The 17,958-nt window shown below is 32.6% G+C and overlaps 1 protein-coding gene and 2 long non-coding RNA genes across 3 annotated transcripts; 1 reads left to right on the top strand and 2 right to left on the bottom strand.

The window, feature by feature from the left end:
• Positions 1-2,375: 2,375 nt before the first annotated feature.
• LOC138188181 (uncharacterized) lies at positions 2,376-5,934 on the bottom strand. The gene is made up of 3 exons (XR_011175394.1): positions 5,782-5,934; positions 5,502-5,631; positions 2,376-3,305 (listed from the first exon to the last, which is right to left on the bottom strand). It is a non-coding gene; the product is annotated as an uncharacterized LOC138188181 (long non-coding RNA).
• A 2,265-nt stretch (positions 5,935-8,199) lies between these two features.
• Positions 8,200-15,595, top strand: SCAP (SREBP cleavage activating protein). The gene is made up of 12 exons (XM_069129707.1): positions 8,200-8,338; positions 8,416-8,649; positions 8,717-8,897; positions 8,983-9,128; positions 9,201-10,293; positions 10,393-10,666; positions 10,740-11,806; positions 11,890-12,049; positions 12,109-12,292; positions 12,367-12,506; positions 12,581-12,792; positions 12,933-15,595. Exons 1-12 carry the CDS (start codon positions 8,223-8,225, stop codon positions 13,110-13,112), a joined length of 3,987 nt encoding a protein of 1,328 aa, XP_068985808.1. The 5' UTR covers positions 8,200-8,222; the 3' UTR covers positions 13,113-15,595.
• Positions 15,085-17,955, bottom strand: LOC138188184 (uncharacterized). The gene is made up of 3 exons (XR_011175397.1): positions 17,471-17,955; positions 16,722-16,928; positions 15,085-15,809 (listed from the first exon to the last, which is right to left on the bottom strand). It is a non-coding gene; the product is annotated as an uncharacterized LOC138188184 (long non-coding RNA).
• Positions 17,956-17,958: the final 3 nt, after the last annotated feature.

The raw sequence follows: 17,958 nt of genomic DNA, 5'->3' as shown, positions 1-17,958 counted from the left end.
CAGACGAGAAATTTGTATTTCTATCTTTTAGTTTAATATTTTCACTGGTCTAATAATAAAGTCGTGCAATTGGAGAGTTGACGAGGCATTAAACATTGAAGAAAAACGCGATTGCTTGGTAAAAATTATCGTCGATACATGGTATAGAATATATTCTTAATCTTTATATAATATTATTCGATAATTACATCGACGACAATTCGTACGTAAGTGAAACATTATTATTTCATCGTATTTCCATAATTCGCCTCGTCTCCAACCACTCACCCGGAACGTGTATCAACAAAAAGGAATTACATAAATAATAATTAACAAGTATGACCTCAGCGGATATTAAAATTCAGAATCGAGAATTTCGTCGTCTGCTTTATACAATGATTCTGGGATCATGTACATTCTATTCCACGTCACTCTCAATTTCAAACATACTATGACATTCGTCTTTCGAAAAGAAATTATAAATTCCGTAATTATTCAATTTAAAAAGAAATAAATAAACGATCGTAAAATTCCGAAACAGAGATTATACATGAATTAATATTTGAATAAACATTCTCAGAATTTATTGAAAACAAGCATGTTGCAATATTTGCAAATTTTTATTATATCTCAAATAATTCTCAAATAATTCAGATATATATTGTAAACGATCTCTTCGTTAGAAAATTTTGACATTTTACCAATCTAAGAAAATCTCGAGTTTTTCAAAAATCGAACATTTTTCAAGAGAATCGTCGAGTCAGAATACAGTATCTAAATCATCAATCAGCCTTTCAGCAGAAGATCTTCGGCATAAACAATACAAAATGTTAGTCTAGAGAAAGAATGAAATGAATAAACATAGCAGGAATCAGGAAGTGGAAACACAGAAATATTCTGACGTGGTTTAACATGGAAGGAGCTCGTTTGTGAGAAATGAAAACATTGTATATCGAGTACAAAAAAAAAAAAAAAAAAGAAAATAGTCAGATCCAAAGAACCGGCGCGTGTGAAAAAGGCAGGATTTTCGTGCAACATTATGCACTGTATAATGAAACATACATAAAACTGTTCACCCGTAGTTCATGGCAATTTATAACATGAGGAAAGCAGATAAAAAAAGGCGCTGCTTTGCATCGGTAAGTTCATATAATTAATTCCATTCAGCGGCTTCTCATAAATATTCACGGTAAATATTACGTGGATGTACGTCAATATGAATGTTGAAAAGCAGAAATGTTGCTCGAAGATCAGACTGCACCTCGAACAAGTACAGTAAATGGGCTTCCTCATACAGATTGCAGGGTTTCTACAAAGCATCAAATCTTGCAAAAATTATTCAATTTATAATATTGTAACTTGAATATAATAATAGTTGAAGTAGTACTATATAATAAAATATATAATTTGAAGCTATAAAGTGGCATTTAGAGGAAAATTCAATTCTAACATTCGGTGAAACAAACAATTCCCTAGCTAACGTATATGTTGAATAATTTGTTAAATATATATATATATATATAGATAGAATTGAATAGTTAGAATTGAATTTTCCTCTAAATGCCACTTTATAGCTTCAAATTATATATTTTATTATATAGTACTACTTCAACTATTATTATATTCAAGTTACAATATTATAAATTGAATAATTTTTGCAAGATTTGGTGTATATATATATATACGGGGTGGTTGGTAATTGGTGGTACAAGCGGAAAGGGGGTGATTCTAGGTGAAAAAAGAAGTCGAAAATATAGAATAAAAATTTTTCGTTCGAGGCTTTGTTTTCGAGAAAATCGACTTTGAATTTTCGCTCGGTACGCGTGCACTTTATCGCGTCTCGTTATAACGAATCTCACTGTAGATCGTTGTCTCGATTGACGTTATTTTTTTAATTTTTAAAATCTTTAATTTTCAAAATTTTTAAATTCCTAAATTTTTAAATTTTTAAATTTTTAAATTTTTATTCTATATTTTCGACTTCTTTTTTCGCGTAGAATCACCCCCTTTCCGCTTGTACCACCAGTTACCAACCACCCTGTATATTGTTATAACAACGTTATATCTATAAATATATATTCTATACGATAACTGATCCCATTTAGAAAATACGCATTTCAGCATTTTTGTTGCGATTCATACAACTTGTTGGAATAAATTAAAATAATAAATTCACGTTCAGGAAAGATATGCCATGATCTATTTTTACCGCGAAGGCCTCAAATGTAATCAATTCGCAAACATGTTGCGACTTTTCTGAAGATAGACAACTGAGAAGTAAACATTTTGTGAAGATAGATTAATAGGGAAATTTTAATTTCCCAAGAATGCATGGAATATCAGTAGTGAGAAATCATGTTGGCTTTGAATGAAGTACAAGTGGACTATGGATTTTATTTAATGAAATAGATAGTGGAGAGATAATGTAAAAGATTTGTTAACAAATGTTGAAGAAGGTCAGTCATGCATATCGAAGCTAATTATGATGATTTTGTATGCAAGTTCAACAATGTGATATAATATGGGTTAAGAGGCAAGCCTGAGAAGCATAGAACTTTAACTACTTTATTGCCACATTGAAATGAACGTGTGTACGATTTTATCACGATTACGTAATTAGTAAATTACATTATTTTGATAGAGAGAATGCTGTGGTAGGGAGAAACAAGTTGTAACACACTGTGGTTTTTTTATTCTTATTATAAGAAAGATTCTAAAGTAAGATTTGTTAAGATGGAATTTTCCAGCATTCAACTAGGAAGAGAAATTTATTCCAAAGAGGGAACACAGAAGTCAGTGTCCAAAAATTTAGAACAGCTATAGATGAGCCAAATCATGAGGTACACGCGTGACATGAAATTCATATCTGTTAGCCATGAAGAGTAGCAGATAACCTTGACACTTCAAACTTATGCCCATGAAGACTCTCGCAATCAGAAATTTTCCATTATTGTTAATGACAGCAAATATCCGAAATTGTTTGTTAGCTGAATCTACCAGCATCAGGAACTATGTCATAAGCATAACTGTAAGATACTGCAAAGTATTTTGATGATAATAGTGAACCTTCTTAAGTAGGGGACAAAAGAAAATCCATAATCACAAATTTCATAATACAGATGCAGTAAAGAGCTTCTTAGAATGTAAAAGTAAAACAATTTTGAAGGTCTCTTTGAAGAAGATTCTTTGACACACTTGCTCTGTGTCTAGACACTGTCTAGGTGATAATAATAAATCTTGTCAAGCAGAGAACAAAGAACTCAAGAGTGGAAGATCATTGGAGGCTCCTTCAGTGGGAAGTTTCATTCAGAGCATCTTTGAGAAATCTAGAATTGAAACAGCATTAAAAAACTTATTTACCTCTATGGAATCTTAACAACTAAGAGATAAAAGGAAAAAGAAGAAAGGCAAGTCTCTTAAACTTTTCTTCCTGAAATATTAAATATTAAATAATGTAGAAATGATTCTGAAATGTTGAAATGAAAAATTTCACTGAAGATATATTTGGAGAATCTAAAATTGGGAAAATAGTAAAAGCCTTAGAACTGAAAGAGTCCAGACTTAGCCTAGATCTGAATGAATCTTCTAAACTTCTAGAGTTAAGTGCAATTTAAAAATGTTGAGACTTCTCTATCTAGAAATCATGCAAAACCTGAACTATTAAGAGACAAAATATCCTATTATAAATTGTTTTAAAAATGTTGACAAAATAGAAGGAGATAGTTCTAAATATCTAAACATTTACATAAAAATTATACAAAATTATACATAAATCTTCTAAATAGAAGAATATAGTTGTAGAATAACATAGAATACACGCGGGCTGTTGTATTTCTGTTTTAAGTGACGATATTGGGTGGATGAGCTCGCAAAAATAACTAAGCGGCTGCGAAATTAGATGATCACAGTCGGAAGGCTGTCCAAAAAGCTCAAAGCTCCGTAGGCTGAGCAGTCTGGCTCATAACTGTGCAGCACGTGTTGGTCGTGTAACTTTTGACCCGATTGGTTCAAAATTGGTAAAAAAAATTGAGAGAACTTCATCTGACTTTAAAGCGATTCGAAAATTCTCGGATAAAAATCTATCTTGAGGCTTTAATTTGTTTCAAGGTCAGTGAGAATTTTTGGAATTCAGTTAGACCCTTTTGGGAATTTTTTATTAAGAAAAGGAAGCGTTTAAAATATAATACTCATTTAGAAATTTGAATACCGTGAAATCAAATAAATAATAAAATTAAAATTGAATTTTGTAAAAATTAGAATTTTTATTTATACTAAAATCCTAACAAATTTTGAAAAATTTCGAATTATCCAGGAAGAGGAACAATTTTATGTTTTGAAAGAAAGAAACAAGACCAATAATAATGAGCAATTTTCTAAAAAATTCTGCTCTTTACATGAAAGCTGAATCTGGCACTTACTGTTGAAAGATAGAAACTTTCCTTTCAATCATTTTTCTACCGAAGACGAAAAGCAAAATCAAACATTTGGATTATTTTACAAACGTAATATAGTTTGCATGACTATCGGGCAATTTTTATTTTTAAAAAATCTGCGGTGAGGATCGATTCCTTTACTTGGACTGAGCGTCTAGTTAAAGCGTCGAGTGTCCAGAATATTCTGTACAGCTTGATCCAGCGTATTCTCGTTCAAAGTGCAAATCACTTTAAAATGCGATTATTCCGTGCTGAATGTGATGGCGTTTCTTGATTATTTGTATCCTTTTCCTTTTTTAATAATGTATTAAACGTAATTAAAATGTTGTCTTTTTTTATTAATTTAAAAATTGAGAAAACCATTTATTTAAAAAATTAAAGGATTACGTGTATCTTCTATGTTAAAAAATTGTTGCAATTGTATTGTCATTGGGGAATTGCAAGATCAAAATAAAACAATAAATGTAATTAACGATCAAATTTAAATGATAAAGGTACCTTTAGTCCATGGAAAAAATTGAATTTTACTGTAACGAAAAGAATTTATATCTTTCAATATCTTTATAAATTTCCCCAAAAAAATATACAAGTTTAAACTAGCATTTGGACTCAGATTCAAGATCAAAGATTCAAGTACAACATTCTTCTTGCACAATCCTGGCAAATGATTAATTCTTTTGCACTGATTAAAATCTTATTTTTCCATCACTTTATTTTTTATTGTATCTAAAAGAAATTAATTTGCATCAAAAGCTAATGTTGAGTACCGAATTTCATAATCGTGATTAACTATAAAATATTACCAAGACAAGATAGAATAAACATAATAAAAAAGCAAATATGTCTGAATGACCTTTTGTAATTAGCGGAAAGGTTTCTATATTGGCGCAATAATCTTTCTTTTTATAATTAAGGTATTAAGTATGTATCAAAAAATACATACAGAAATAAAAATTTTGTTTAAATATTGGGATATTATACATATTTATATAGCTTCATTATTTTAGAAATATTGCGACGTTATAATATCTCCATTACTGCGCACGCATACATTTTACTCACACATAAAAAAAATTCAATTAGACTCACCAATTACTTGGTCCTACGACAATGCTTTCCATTTTGTTAAATTAACGGCTGCTTTACTCTTCCTACTTCTTTCCTACTTCACTCCACTTAGATTTATTCCTGTTACATTGCTCCAGTAGTTGAATTAAACCTAGAACAGACGAATTTACAGCGTCAGATGTGGAAAATAAATTGAAGGTGCAAAGCGTCAGTAATGTTCTCATACGAAGTAACAAACATTGAAACGAAATAAATTATCGATACTGTTCGCGAAATTATAACATTTTATACAATAGTATACCTTTTAATCACTCTTTGAGAAAGATTTATGGTAATTGAAGTCACTTTCCTATATAATTTTCACAATTTCGTGCAACAAAACGCGAATTCAAACCGACCGACGCGGAAAACGCGGAAACTACTAGCGCCACTTGCGTTCTCTTCTCTAAATAGAATTTAAATTCGAAATAGGTACTTATATATCATACTATTCTCTTTTTATACATTACTCTTTATTTATTTTACATGAAAATTTGTATAATAAAACATTATAAACACAATACAATTTAATTTACGTACTTTTGGCTATAAAATTTATATAACAGAATGTATAATAAAATGAATAGAATTTATAATAAAGTATAGAAATATATCTAGCCCAATCTATATTTGGAAGTTTAAAGAATAGACAAGTATGTTTTGTAAGTTATTTTTAATATACTAATAATCTACACAATTATCGTTTAATTAAATAAATCATTTTACTGTTCTTTAGATTCAAATATCACCGTTTTAATTCGTATTATATATTGAACATATACACAGACACCATATAAATCACTCAATGCAAAAATAGTAATAAAACCAGAAATTTATTCATACTTTTTCATGTTTGCCAAACTGGAGAAAAAGTACATTTTCTGTCGTATGCACTAATAAACAAGTACAGTGCAAAATGTTAATCTACCCAATCTATTAATATTAATAATAATATTTGAAATGCGAGAATTGCTTATTGACGATATCATTTCAAAATTATATGTTCACAAAACTTTTTCATAATGTTATAAATACTTCAATTTTTTTAAACTTTATAAAATTGTGAGATCAAGGTGGAAAAGATAGTGATGGAAAAAATAATGATGGAAAAAATAGTGATGAAAAAATATTAAATAGGTCCTAGGATACAGTATTAAAAAATAAAAATAGAATTTGATAATGAAAATTGATTAGATAAATTGCAAATGGAACGCTGCCTTGACGCAACGTTAGTCCTTGATGGGTTGAAGAGGGTGGAGAAAAGCGAACGTGAAGCCAAGAGAATTGGTTCAGTTTGTCGACGGTCTCATTCCACAGATTTATCAAATTTTTTGTCACGTGCGTGGCAAAAGGCGCGAGAGGGGCTCAGCTGGGCTGCATAACATTAATGCACCTGCGATTGGTCGCCAGTCGGAGGCTCGACCGGATCGTTTAAAAATAAATTACCACTCTGTGCAGTGTCGTTGCGGGTTAAATTGAAACCGGCCAGTGCACTCAGGAAATTTACGCCGGCCGTGTTCGGGTTCTCTGGTTACACTCGTTTACGAAGTCGTTTCTCGAGCATCGTCGTGCTCGTACTCGCTTCTGCTCTCCTTTATTCGAGAAATGACGCACGATTCAAAGCACGTGTGACTGATTCTTGCGCATATTACGTCGCGTTTCGCGTTACAAGATCAATTCCGACTATCATCTACACATATACGTGCAACCACGACGAGCGAACCTAACCTCAAAATCGTTCGAGCTCGTATCTGTATCTTCATAAAACTACACTTCCTACTGGATTATCTGTTCGATTTTACTGAAAATAAAGTATGATAAAGAATATTTTTCATCGCACTAGTAGTGTTTTTTTTCATGCGTATAAATTATTCGCGTGGAGTGCAACTTGAAGAATCTTCTTTAGCATGGTGCTAGAAGAGTGATAATGTACATTTTATAGTGGATTTATTTTGTGTGGAAAAAGAGTCTCGTTTTCACTTGTTACTGTGTCGATTATTCGTCCGACAATGTAAATTGAAATGAAGAGACCGATCTGAGAGAAATGATATAATTAGTGTGGTACGCATACGTAAGTGATGTGCAACGTCGACTTGTTTTCTCGTCGTGTCCAATCATCGTTTTATTCGTGCCGCTTATTGCGTCATGGATTTGGTTGGACGAAAACGCATTTGCTCGTCGCAACCTTGCACGCTGTGCATCATTGAACCTTTCGTTCCTCTAAAAATGTGAATTGAATAATACGTCAATTGCGTAATGTCGTTGATAACGTGAAGAAAAATACGTTGGACGTTTTCTTTTTCTTTTCTGAAATCATTCTCTATAAATGTTTACATACACGTATATTTGATTAGATATATTCAAATTATTGCGATTATTATTATATCTCTATATTATTATGAATATCCTTTCTTGTGCTTCAATAAGTCCATTATACATTGTATTTAAATTATTGCGAATTTCCTTTTCACAAGTATTATGAATGTCTTTTCTTGTGCTCCAATAAATCTATGATCTCTACTGTATTTAATTTATTGTAAATTTCTTATTAGCAAATATTATTATGAATGTCTTTTCTTGTGCATGCATGTTATGCACTATTGTACCTATCATATCTTTTTTTCAAATGTTCTCAGGTCGTATGCTAATAATATGTATATCTACATGATGTGAGACATGTTAGTGAGGCAGCCTTAAAGTGAAATGTTTCGTAGTTTACCAGATAGGGTGGCGGGGCTGTATTATGCCCAAGGCCTGTTTTGTTCGTCTCATCCTATTGCAATCATTTCATTGGCAATCTCGATTGTATTGCTATGCTGGTTAGTAATACTGCTTCATTTGTATCCTACAACAAATAAGAGGAATTAAAAAATAATTGCCATTTTTTTTTCTATAGCTCTCCTTTGGTTAATTTACCAATGCCTGGCAATGTGCCAAGGACAATAATTAACCATACTATTGTACCTGAAAACAATACAGAGAACTCTGTGTTTTATGTGCAACAAGTGGTATTAAGGGTTGGAGTTATACCATGGACAGAGGAGTTAACACTGATGGATGCTTTTAGAGGTCCACTGTATGAAGTTTTTAATCTTTTAGAAATCATACAGAATTATCAGCATCCAAAAACGTAAGTTGTTTGCTTTTAATTGACTCTTTGAGTTGTGTTGTGTCTTTATTGTTATTATTTCTTCTAGACTAAAGACACTAGGTCAAGTCTGCTTACATATTGAGGCAGTTAAAAAAAGAAATGGCAAAAAGTCGGAAGTTTTGCCAGAATACAATTGTTTGGTTCTTTCACCTGCAAATCTATGGCAACGAAGTATTGAACTGTATGCACAAGATACAAATCTTATAAATACTATATATTCGTACCAGGTATGACAACAGTGGATTGAATAAAGTCCAGAAATAATAAAATATCCAAAAAGATTTGCTTTAATTATAAAATTATGTTTTACAGAATCTACAAAAAGGTAAAATTAGTTTAGCCGAAGTAATGTTTGGAATGAATTTAAAAGAAACTGGAATTAAAAGATATCCAATTCGACTTAGACAAAGGATTTTACAATATGCAGTAACTATTTACTTAAAGGACTATGACCCTGAGTAAGTAATTAATTGACAAGTGTAATTAGTTGACAATTATTTTTCATTTAACTTGGTTGATTTTATTTTCAGGTTTATAAAAGGATTACAACATAGATTGAAAAGTTACTATCATCTTCATCAGACGCAAAATGATAATGCTACTTACATTCCAATGGATGAAACATTACATATTCTTTATCCTGGTGAATTTAACTACAGTGACTTTTTCCCCCTGATGATGACATTTTTTGCTTTGTTTTTCTATGTTTATTTCTCTGTGCGTAAAATAGAGTTAGTGAAATCAAAGATTGGAATAGCTTTTAGTGCAACAGTAACAGTGATAGGTTCCTTGTCTATGACTGTGGGTATTTGCTTTTTTTTTGGCTTAACATTGAGTTTAAGTGGAAAAGAAGTGTTCCCATATTTGGTGATTATCGTTGGGCTAGAAAATGTGTTGGTATTAACCAAAAGTGTAGTGAGTACTCCAGCACATTTGGATGTGAAAATACGCGTTGCTCAAGCCCTCTCCAAAGAGGGTTGGTCCATTACCAAAAATTTGCTTACAGAAGTAACAATCCTGACAATTGGATTGTTTACTTTTGTGCCAGCCATACAAGAATTTTGTATATTTGCCATTGTGGGATTAGTCAATGATTTCTTCCTGCAAATAATGTTCTTTTCAACAATCCTCGCTATCGATATCCGACGGACTGAGTTGTCTAATGAAACGTCGAAGTTTCACTTGCCCAACATACCAACTACGCGTAAGCAATTTACGACGACCATAACGAATAGAAAACCAAATATTTTCCGATCAAAATCTCATCCGAGATTAAATGGTTTATCTAGTGGCCCGACGAATGTCATAGCTCCAAATACACAAAACACTCATACATTTGGCAAAATTCCAAAACGTTTACGTCTAGTACATTTCTGGGCAAGAACTCGAATATTTCAGCGTGCCTTTATGGTATGGATGGTTGTCTGGATCAGCATGATCATTTACAATTCTGGCATTGTTGAACATGTTATACATCTAAGTGAAACATTAAAACCAGAATCAGATATTGATGGATACACAGTAGACAGGTCCCAGTCCTCAAGCAATTACGTCGAATTAAATACCATGAAATCAGTGTCAATTGCTTCTGAAACCATTGCTCCAGATCATTTGAACAAACAGGTAATTTAGAGACCATCTGTTTATTTTATTTTAAACGCTAAACGTATGGAATTTCCAGAACATAAATTTTAATTTACCGCGTCTTTTTTTGTACATTAGGGTGATTTAATAAATAATATTACCGATGAATTGAATAAATTAAAACCAGTGGAATTCCCACCTTGGAGTCGTTTATCGCTTTATCACTGGTCTTCGATTCTTTCAATGTACAACATCTCTGCCGCCGGTGGACGTATAATTGTATTACCTGCTATAAAACTGTCTCATGCTGTCAGTCCGCAATTAGTGAAACAAATCAGTAATCCAAATGATGTGCAGCATTTTCAATGGCAGAGTTTTGCGACTGTCGCCTTCGACCCGTTAGATTTCTCAGGTAAGTATATATAACATAAAAAAATGATCAATACAATTAACGACACAATCATTCAATTAAAAATTCATTACAGATATGGAATTACCAACAAGGTCAGAAAGTCGAGGATTTAACGCGGATGCTCCTTTCATTCCCTCCAGTCCGATGGAAATATTTTTAGCGACAGTGCTATGTCTCATTAGTATTATTGTCGTCGCCTATACAATGGTTGTCCTCTATAGATGTATTTGCTCGAGAAATTACGCCGAATGGCGAGCAAGTTGGTATCAGACAGAAAAGGCACACGATTCAGCAACACAATTGGTTTTGGAGGCATTACCCCTAGTTCTTGAAGGTCACGCTCAAGAAGTAGAATGCATCGCTACAGACGGCAACACCATAGCCAGTACCTGTTTAGCTGGACACATCAAAGTGTGGGATGCAACATCGGGTGAACAGTTAATTCACATAGATAGAAAACAGTTCTATAGTAGTCCTAATAAAAACTTGAACCATACAACACCGGACGTGGATGAGTTAATGTCGGATTACGAAAGTGGCTCGCCACCTTCGAGAGGGGAGATGGAGAACACTAATCCGTTTGGATCGTACTACTGGCCACCGTCGACTGTCAACTGCAGAAAATCCTCTCCTGGATTATATAATATGCACAGAGGGCAAAATGATAATAGAAAAAGGCATTCAATGGGAAACACGCTGGACTATGATTATCAAATCAATGAATTCAACTTGGAGAAGAAGAAAAATAGTCGTAACAGTTTGGACAACGCTTACGATCTTCCAGACTTAAAATCAGCGATAAATATCAAGTTTACATCGATGAAACAGTTCCGAGCACAGCAATATCGCGAGCAAGGATTCGATTTTGGTGACCAATATAAACATCTTTTTGAGGAACATAATAGGTCTATAGACGAGCTGCGGAATTCAGGGAGTTTAGAACAATTGTGCATTCCTAGTGTACAGTTAAACTCGCCCGGTGTAGTGGACAATGTGACTTTTGTGAATATAGATAAAACTATGCAAATCTCGCATGCAGTGTCTCCTATTTGGTGTATGGACTATCAGGAGAACCTTATAGTCGTGGGTTGTGCAAACGGCAGCTTAGAATTTTGGGAAGGTACTACAGGTAAATTTAAGGTGAATATTACAAAAAATCAATATCAATATCAATATTAATATTTTAGAAAATAACAAAAATAATAATTAATGAAATACTTTAGTGTTTGTTCGATGACGGATCAGGGCTCGGAATATCCGTCGTAAAATTCGTCGGCAGTAGAGTGGTGGCAGCTAAATTAAACGGTTCCATTGACTTTTTACAATTAGAAAGTTATAGTGAAGGTCAACAAATTGACTGGGGCTTCACCTCCTATAGAAGAAGTAAGTTCATTTGTTACTATTTAAATATACTGCTCTTTGCACTGTTACTTTTTTTTTAGCTCACGTCAGAACAGGAAGTGCTGGCTCACCTATGGATATAAATAACATCATGCAATCCGAAGAAGATCTTCGTTGCATGAAAATTAGTTCTCATAAAGCACACCAGCAAGCAATAACGGTGCTTGACAGCGAGGGTGGTCGAGTTTTAACTGGTAGTCAGGACCACACTCTTAAAGTATATAGGTATGTATCTTTGTTTCATGATTTCTCTAAAACGTCCGCTAGTTACGCTTACTTAATTTCAAATTCAATTTCAGGCTGGAGGACCAGTTGCCATTGTATACCCTTCATGGTCATTGCGGCCCCATATCCTGTCTATTCATTGATAGGGTGAGCCCTATGACGTCCGGCAGTGGGTCTCAAGATGGCCTTTTGTGTGTTTGGGATCTCTTAACTGGTACTTATATTATATCCTAGATAACAAATCATAACTTTTTATAACAAAATCATGTTTTTATTTTTTGTTCGTAGGAACGTGTATGTACAGTATACAAGCTCACGATGGTGCTATAGCCGCTATTACGTGTTCCGTGTCGTACGTGATAAGCATTGGTACTGATGAGAGGTTATGCGTATGGGAACGATTTCAGGGACACTTACTACATGCTCTTCCAGCACACAGATCAGCGTACAGTTTACAGTTAGTCATGTTAACACATCATTTACTCATAACCAGCAGTCAGGTATGTGCACATATTCTATTCTAATGAGATGAAATTTTTGTTAGTTTAGCAGCTTTCGTAGCAACCCTTTTGCCACGTAAATATTGTGTGGGTAAGGTTCATGAAAATATGAGATATGTTTGCAATTTGTACGATTTCAGGGATCACTAGTAGTTTGGGACGTGAGGACGGGAGAGCCTGTGCGCGAAGTGAGACTGGGTCACACAGATAGTTGTATTTTCGTAAAACAAATGTTAGCGTTAAGAGATAGCGTAGTGTGCGATTTTGGTCGACAATTGCGGATAGTCAGGTTCCCATTGGTCTCTGATAAACTAGATTAAGATCTGTATATGCACCATTGTACATAGCTCTGTTTCGTTTCTTATTTAATTTTAATATTTGAACAGCGTTCTACCATCTATGGAGATATAGATTTTTACACGACGTACATTTTACATTTGAAAATTAGACACACACTTTTAATATGAATTTTTTACACCAGACTACACCCGTCATGATCGTCGCCTTAATACATTTGTACCCTATCGTGACAGGTAAAGAGAAACGTGTAGAGTATATAAGTATACTTAACCCTTTCTATGAACCGCTACGAAAAATTTTCAACGATTCTCGAGATGGTTCATGTACATTTGAATATATCGCTAAAGGCAATGATACACGATAGAGATCATATTTTTAGATAACTAAACAGAGAATCGAATAACTTTTGATATCTCCGTTCGTTGCCTAAATAACAAATAAAAAATATGGCTGTGCTATATTTCGAGACATCCAATTTCTTTCACAGCGCGATTCATGAGCATTTTCATAAGCGCCGTTTGTTGTTTTCCTTCCTATTTAAACAACTTGGGAGTAGATCCATATGCGGAACTGACATTTTTGATTGTTAAATCGGAGTTGTTAAATACAGATATGTGCTGGAATTTCACTTCTGTATTATGCAAGCATCTAGACTGTGGATATTTATACACTTATAAGAAATTTGAGGGCAATAATGCATGGCGAAGATGTATAAAATATCCAAATTTACTATGTAGATTTTTCTATTGTATAGGTTCTATTAATTATTAATTATATTCATAAAAGTATGAATCTGCATAAATATCTGCAGTCTAGAAATAACGATTAGTTAGTTCATAAGCAGTACACTTATCGGTTTATTATAGAGGATCTTTCAACTCCAAAAGTTTTAAGAATCAATGTATTGCATAACAAGTGTCTAGCGTACGACGAGATTTCATTCTATCTCTATGCAATTTTGTTACACGGTCTAAGAGTGCCTTTATTCAGTCTTTATTTAATCTAATTAAGTATAAACGTATCTTCGTAAGGGGCTGTGGAAATGAATAAAACAGATCACAATCTTTTGACGCTTGGCCCCTCGACATGACGTCAATGGAGGCTTGCAAATTTACAATTATCTAGAATCGTACATTGAATGTTGATTCATTTAGAGCATTGACAGAAAAATATGTAATTTAATTTCTTCTGCCAAGAGTCTTTCGGAACTGTTGAATTTAATTTTCAAGAACCGAGCTCTTAGGCTGGAAGAATTGAATATTTAACATCCTATGTATTAAATCATGTAGTCTCGTTTAGTTTTAGCTATCTATTTTTATAATAAGAATCATTTACTTTCGAACGAACGAAAATGGGTCCTATTTTGCATACATATATAATATACATATGTATCACCATAGAAGATTTAATATGTAAATTGTCTTCTTCGCTTCGCGATTCGCTAAGGTTCAAAGGGAAGAATATGTATATTTTGGGACACATAACGATGCAGAGTGTCGCCAATGTTCTATTCTTCTGAGAGGAAGTTGTACAAAAGCGTTCGAATCAAGTCCAAGTGTAAAGTTTGAAATATAGAAAATTATTGTTGAAGAGAGCGTTTAATGTTACAGAAAGGGTTCCCGGCCATTAGCTGTATATACGTTTGAAGGAAAATTTCAGAAGTTTATTTTAGATTTAAAAATATGATGTTTTTATTGCTCGCAAATTATGTGATATACAGACTGCAGATTGTATGCAAACTTTTATTGTTACGTCCACAATTAAAGAAATGGAACTCAAACAGAGATTCATTCCACTTACTACGTATTATAACAAATAATATGCTTTAGATGTTTTATATGTAATATCTTTCTTAATCTATTTATAGTTAATTCTAATTACTTTAAATTTTAATAGAAGCATAGAACTTTGAAGTCTAGCGATACGTAGTTGTTACTTGGACTTCCACTTGTATAATGAAACTCTGAATAATTTATCAGAAAGATGCGATCATATTTTTAAAACATACACAACTTCCACACTTTTATTCGAACGTTTCCAGTTAATTGTCAGGGGACTCTTTGGTTAGGTTTCGAAGTTTGGCATGTGTGTTATGAAATGAATGTTAAAGATAGCGATCTATATGTCTTTAGACTGAATTGTGTGGCGGTACGTGTCAACAAATTTCGTTTTATTTTTCTGATACAAGTTCGAGGCAATTAGCGTTGGGTCATGCGTCTATTAAAAATAGAGATATATATTTTTCTTAACCAAAGTTATAAATCATATCAGAGATCATGACACGTTCATATTCATAGAAGTCGTTACGCGAAAGGAATAAAAAAAAAGCAAGGATAAAATAATTGAAAAAAGAAAGAAGAAGATGCTTTTAATGACACAGTTGGCTGGCTAACGTTTCATTTAGAATTTCGCGTGATTTTTATATTTATTTAATTAATTTAACATGTGCAAATATGTCGTACACCAGATATACCGTTCTTAATAAATTCTCACATTTACTACACCTCGAGTTACCTCTAGTATCCTAAATGAACTCGTCGCATGATTGATCAATAAGCTATGAATAATTATACAGATTCAGTTTTTCCTCATCCTATCTGAATATTATAACAAGTACTTTACATTGAATATTTTATTAGGAACTGCAAGTTTCTCATAAACGCTTCAAAATTCACAGTCTGTTGATCAATTTCCTCTATCCTTTCTCTTTCTCCTCACTAAAACAGATAAATTATTAATGCAGTTTATGGAGGTTCTTTCTCTTTTTCTTTTTTTTTTTTTTTTTTTTTTTTGAGAAGGGAAATTTTTACTATCCTTTATGAGGAAAATACGTCTAGAAAATCAATTGCAATTGGGAGTCATTATATTGCAATCAAGTGTAATTGGGAGTCATTATAGTACCAAAAATTCCGCGTATAATAGAACTTTCCTCCAGATAAGAATTATACTATTGTAGTGTGTAATTAAGCTTCTTAGGAGATCAATAGGTAATAGTACAAGTGTAGTATAATTCCATGATCAGACTACGTGCGTAATATCGTTCAATGACACATTATGGACAACACCATATTTTGTAATTAATATTCTTGATAATAAGACATACAAATATAGGTTTGGCAACTAAGTGATTGCGGATTTTGTCATTACCAGCTAATGATAAAATCCGCAATCACTTGGTTGCCAACCGAAATCTCAAGTAGCAAACTGGTTTTATCGGTATTAAGGGCAATGAATATTCAATAGAAAATAAATGACAGATTATCATATTATTAACAGGCTCTTAAATTCGCGCGTCATACAAAGTTATGAGCTTTTATTCGGATAATTATTAAAATAAGGCTTTTATTTTATTTCTTTCCTTATTTGAAATGACCAAATATTGGGCAAATAAATTACCTGAAAGTAATTTATGTGTCAAACAAGATAACTTTATCTTCCAATAAATTATTTCTAGTGAATTGAAATTTTTTCATTCGTTATACCATTCAACATTATTCGACGTAATAAGATGAGAAATTTGAGAAATTTTTGAAATTTGAATAGTCGTCTTTCAAATATTTCAAGATTAGGAGTATAATTTTCTGGAGGAAAAAACAATTCTAATTATCGTTCTTACAACAAAGACTTACACAAGTTGGCCATGCACGAACAGTTGGAAGCTAATTGCCTGTTACAATTGATAAACATAGCGTAGACGAGAGTAATTGATCATATTGGACTGGCAAGAGCACATAAGTAGCTCATTTGTAATAGACGGCATGCCCAATTAGCGCAGTCGATTTTATCTAAATTAAGATATATTCCTCTTTCTATGATACATAGTGTACTTAAATTCTCTGTAACAAAGGTAGCAAGTTTGATGATTAATTAATGACACAGGAATATAAATTATAGTGAACATTGCTAATATATTTTTCTTTTATTCTAAAGATCAATAAATTTCATAGACTACTGTGAAACTTATTACATAAAGAAAATCTCAAAGAATTCAATATCAATATAAAATTTTGTTGCAATAAATCTAGATCTAGATCTGAATCTCTGAATCTTCATATAAGTAAATTCAAAACGGTTGGATAACTTTTGTATGTTAATAAGTTTGGGAATATGATATTGGATTAGTGTAATTTATTTTGAAATATTGCTATCTGTAATTTAATCCAGGCATTTATAAGATTAACTGGCTGAAAATAAAGGTAAAAAGTTTTCCATAGTGTCAGTGGCAATAAACAACAGGTGTTAAGGATAATTAACATGTTGAGAACTGTCTCAGTTAGCATGAAGAATTCTCAATGGCCAATATATTAAGTTTGAACTTAGCAGAACGATTCTTGTTTTAATACACTAATTAATTAATAAGCATTTGCTATGTGCTTACATTGTCATTACTTATACATGTAGATTGCTCAAGTAATCCAATGATGGTCAGATTGTGTTAACTGATTATCAAGACAATGAAGTACTCAAAGATAAATAGTTGTTGCAAAGCATGTATCATGCCTTTTGTATCAACATTCAACTTCCAAAGTAAGACTCAAGTTTCTAAAGTAACTCAATAAATTCTAAGATACTAAAGAAGACACTTTTCCTGATAGAAGAAAATCTAGTTCAATGAAGATACCTGCAGCTGGGAGTATGATCATTATAGTACTTGAATTTTTCCAATATTCTTCAATGATCTTCCAGATAGCAGTAAGAACCCTTTTACCAAACAAATTTCCTGTGAACCAGTTCAAGCTTGCATTCTAAATATTCAATGCAACAAAGTCTCAAGCCACTTGAGTGAATTTCAGGATATGAACAAAGAGGATAGAAGATGTGATTTCCAATAGTTTGAACTACATACAACACCAGACAAACATACAG

Source organism: Bombus flavifrons, chromosome 16 (assembly GCF_040668555.2).
Source record: "Bombus flavifrons isolate JBK064 chromosome 16, iyBomFlav1_principal, whole genome shotgun sequence".
NCBI classification, from domain to species: Eukaryota; Metazoa; Arthropoda; class Insecta; order Hymenoptera; family Apidae; genus Bombus; species Bombus flavifrons.
This window is presented reverse-complemented; position numbering and strand designations above follow the sequence as displayed.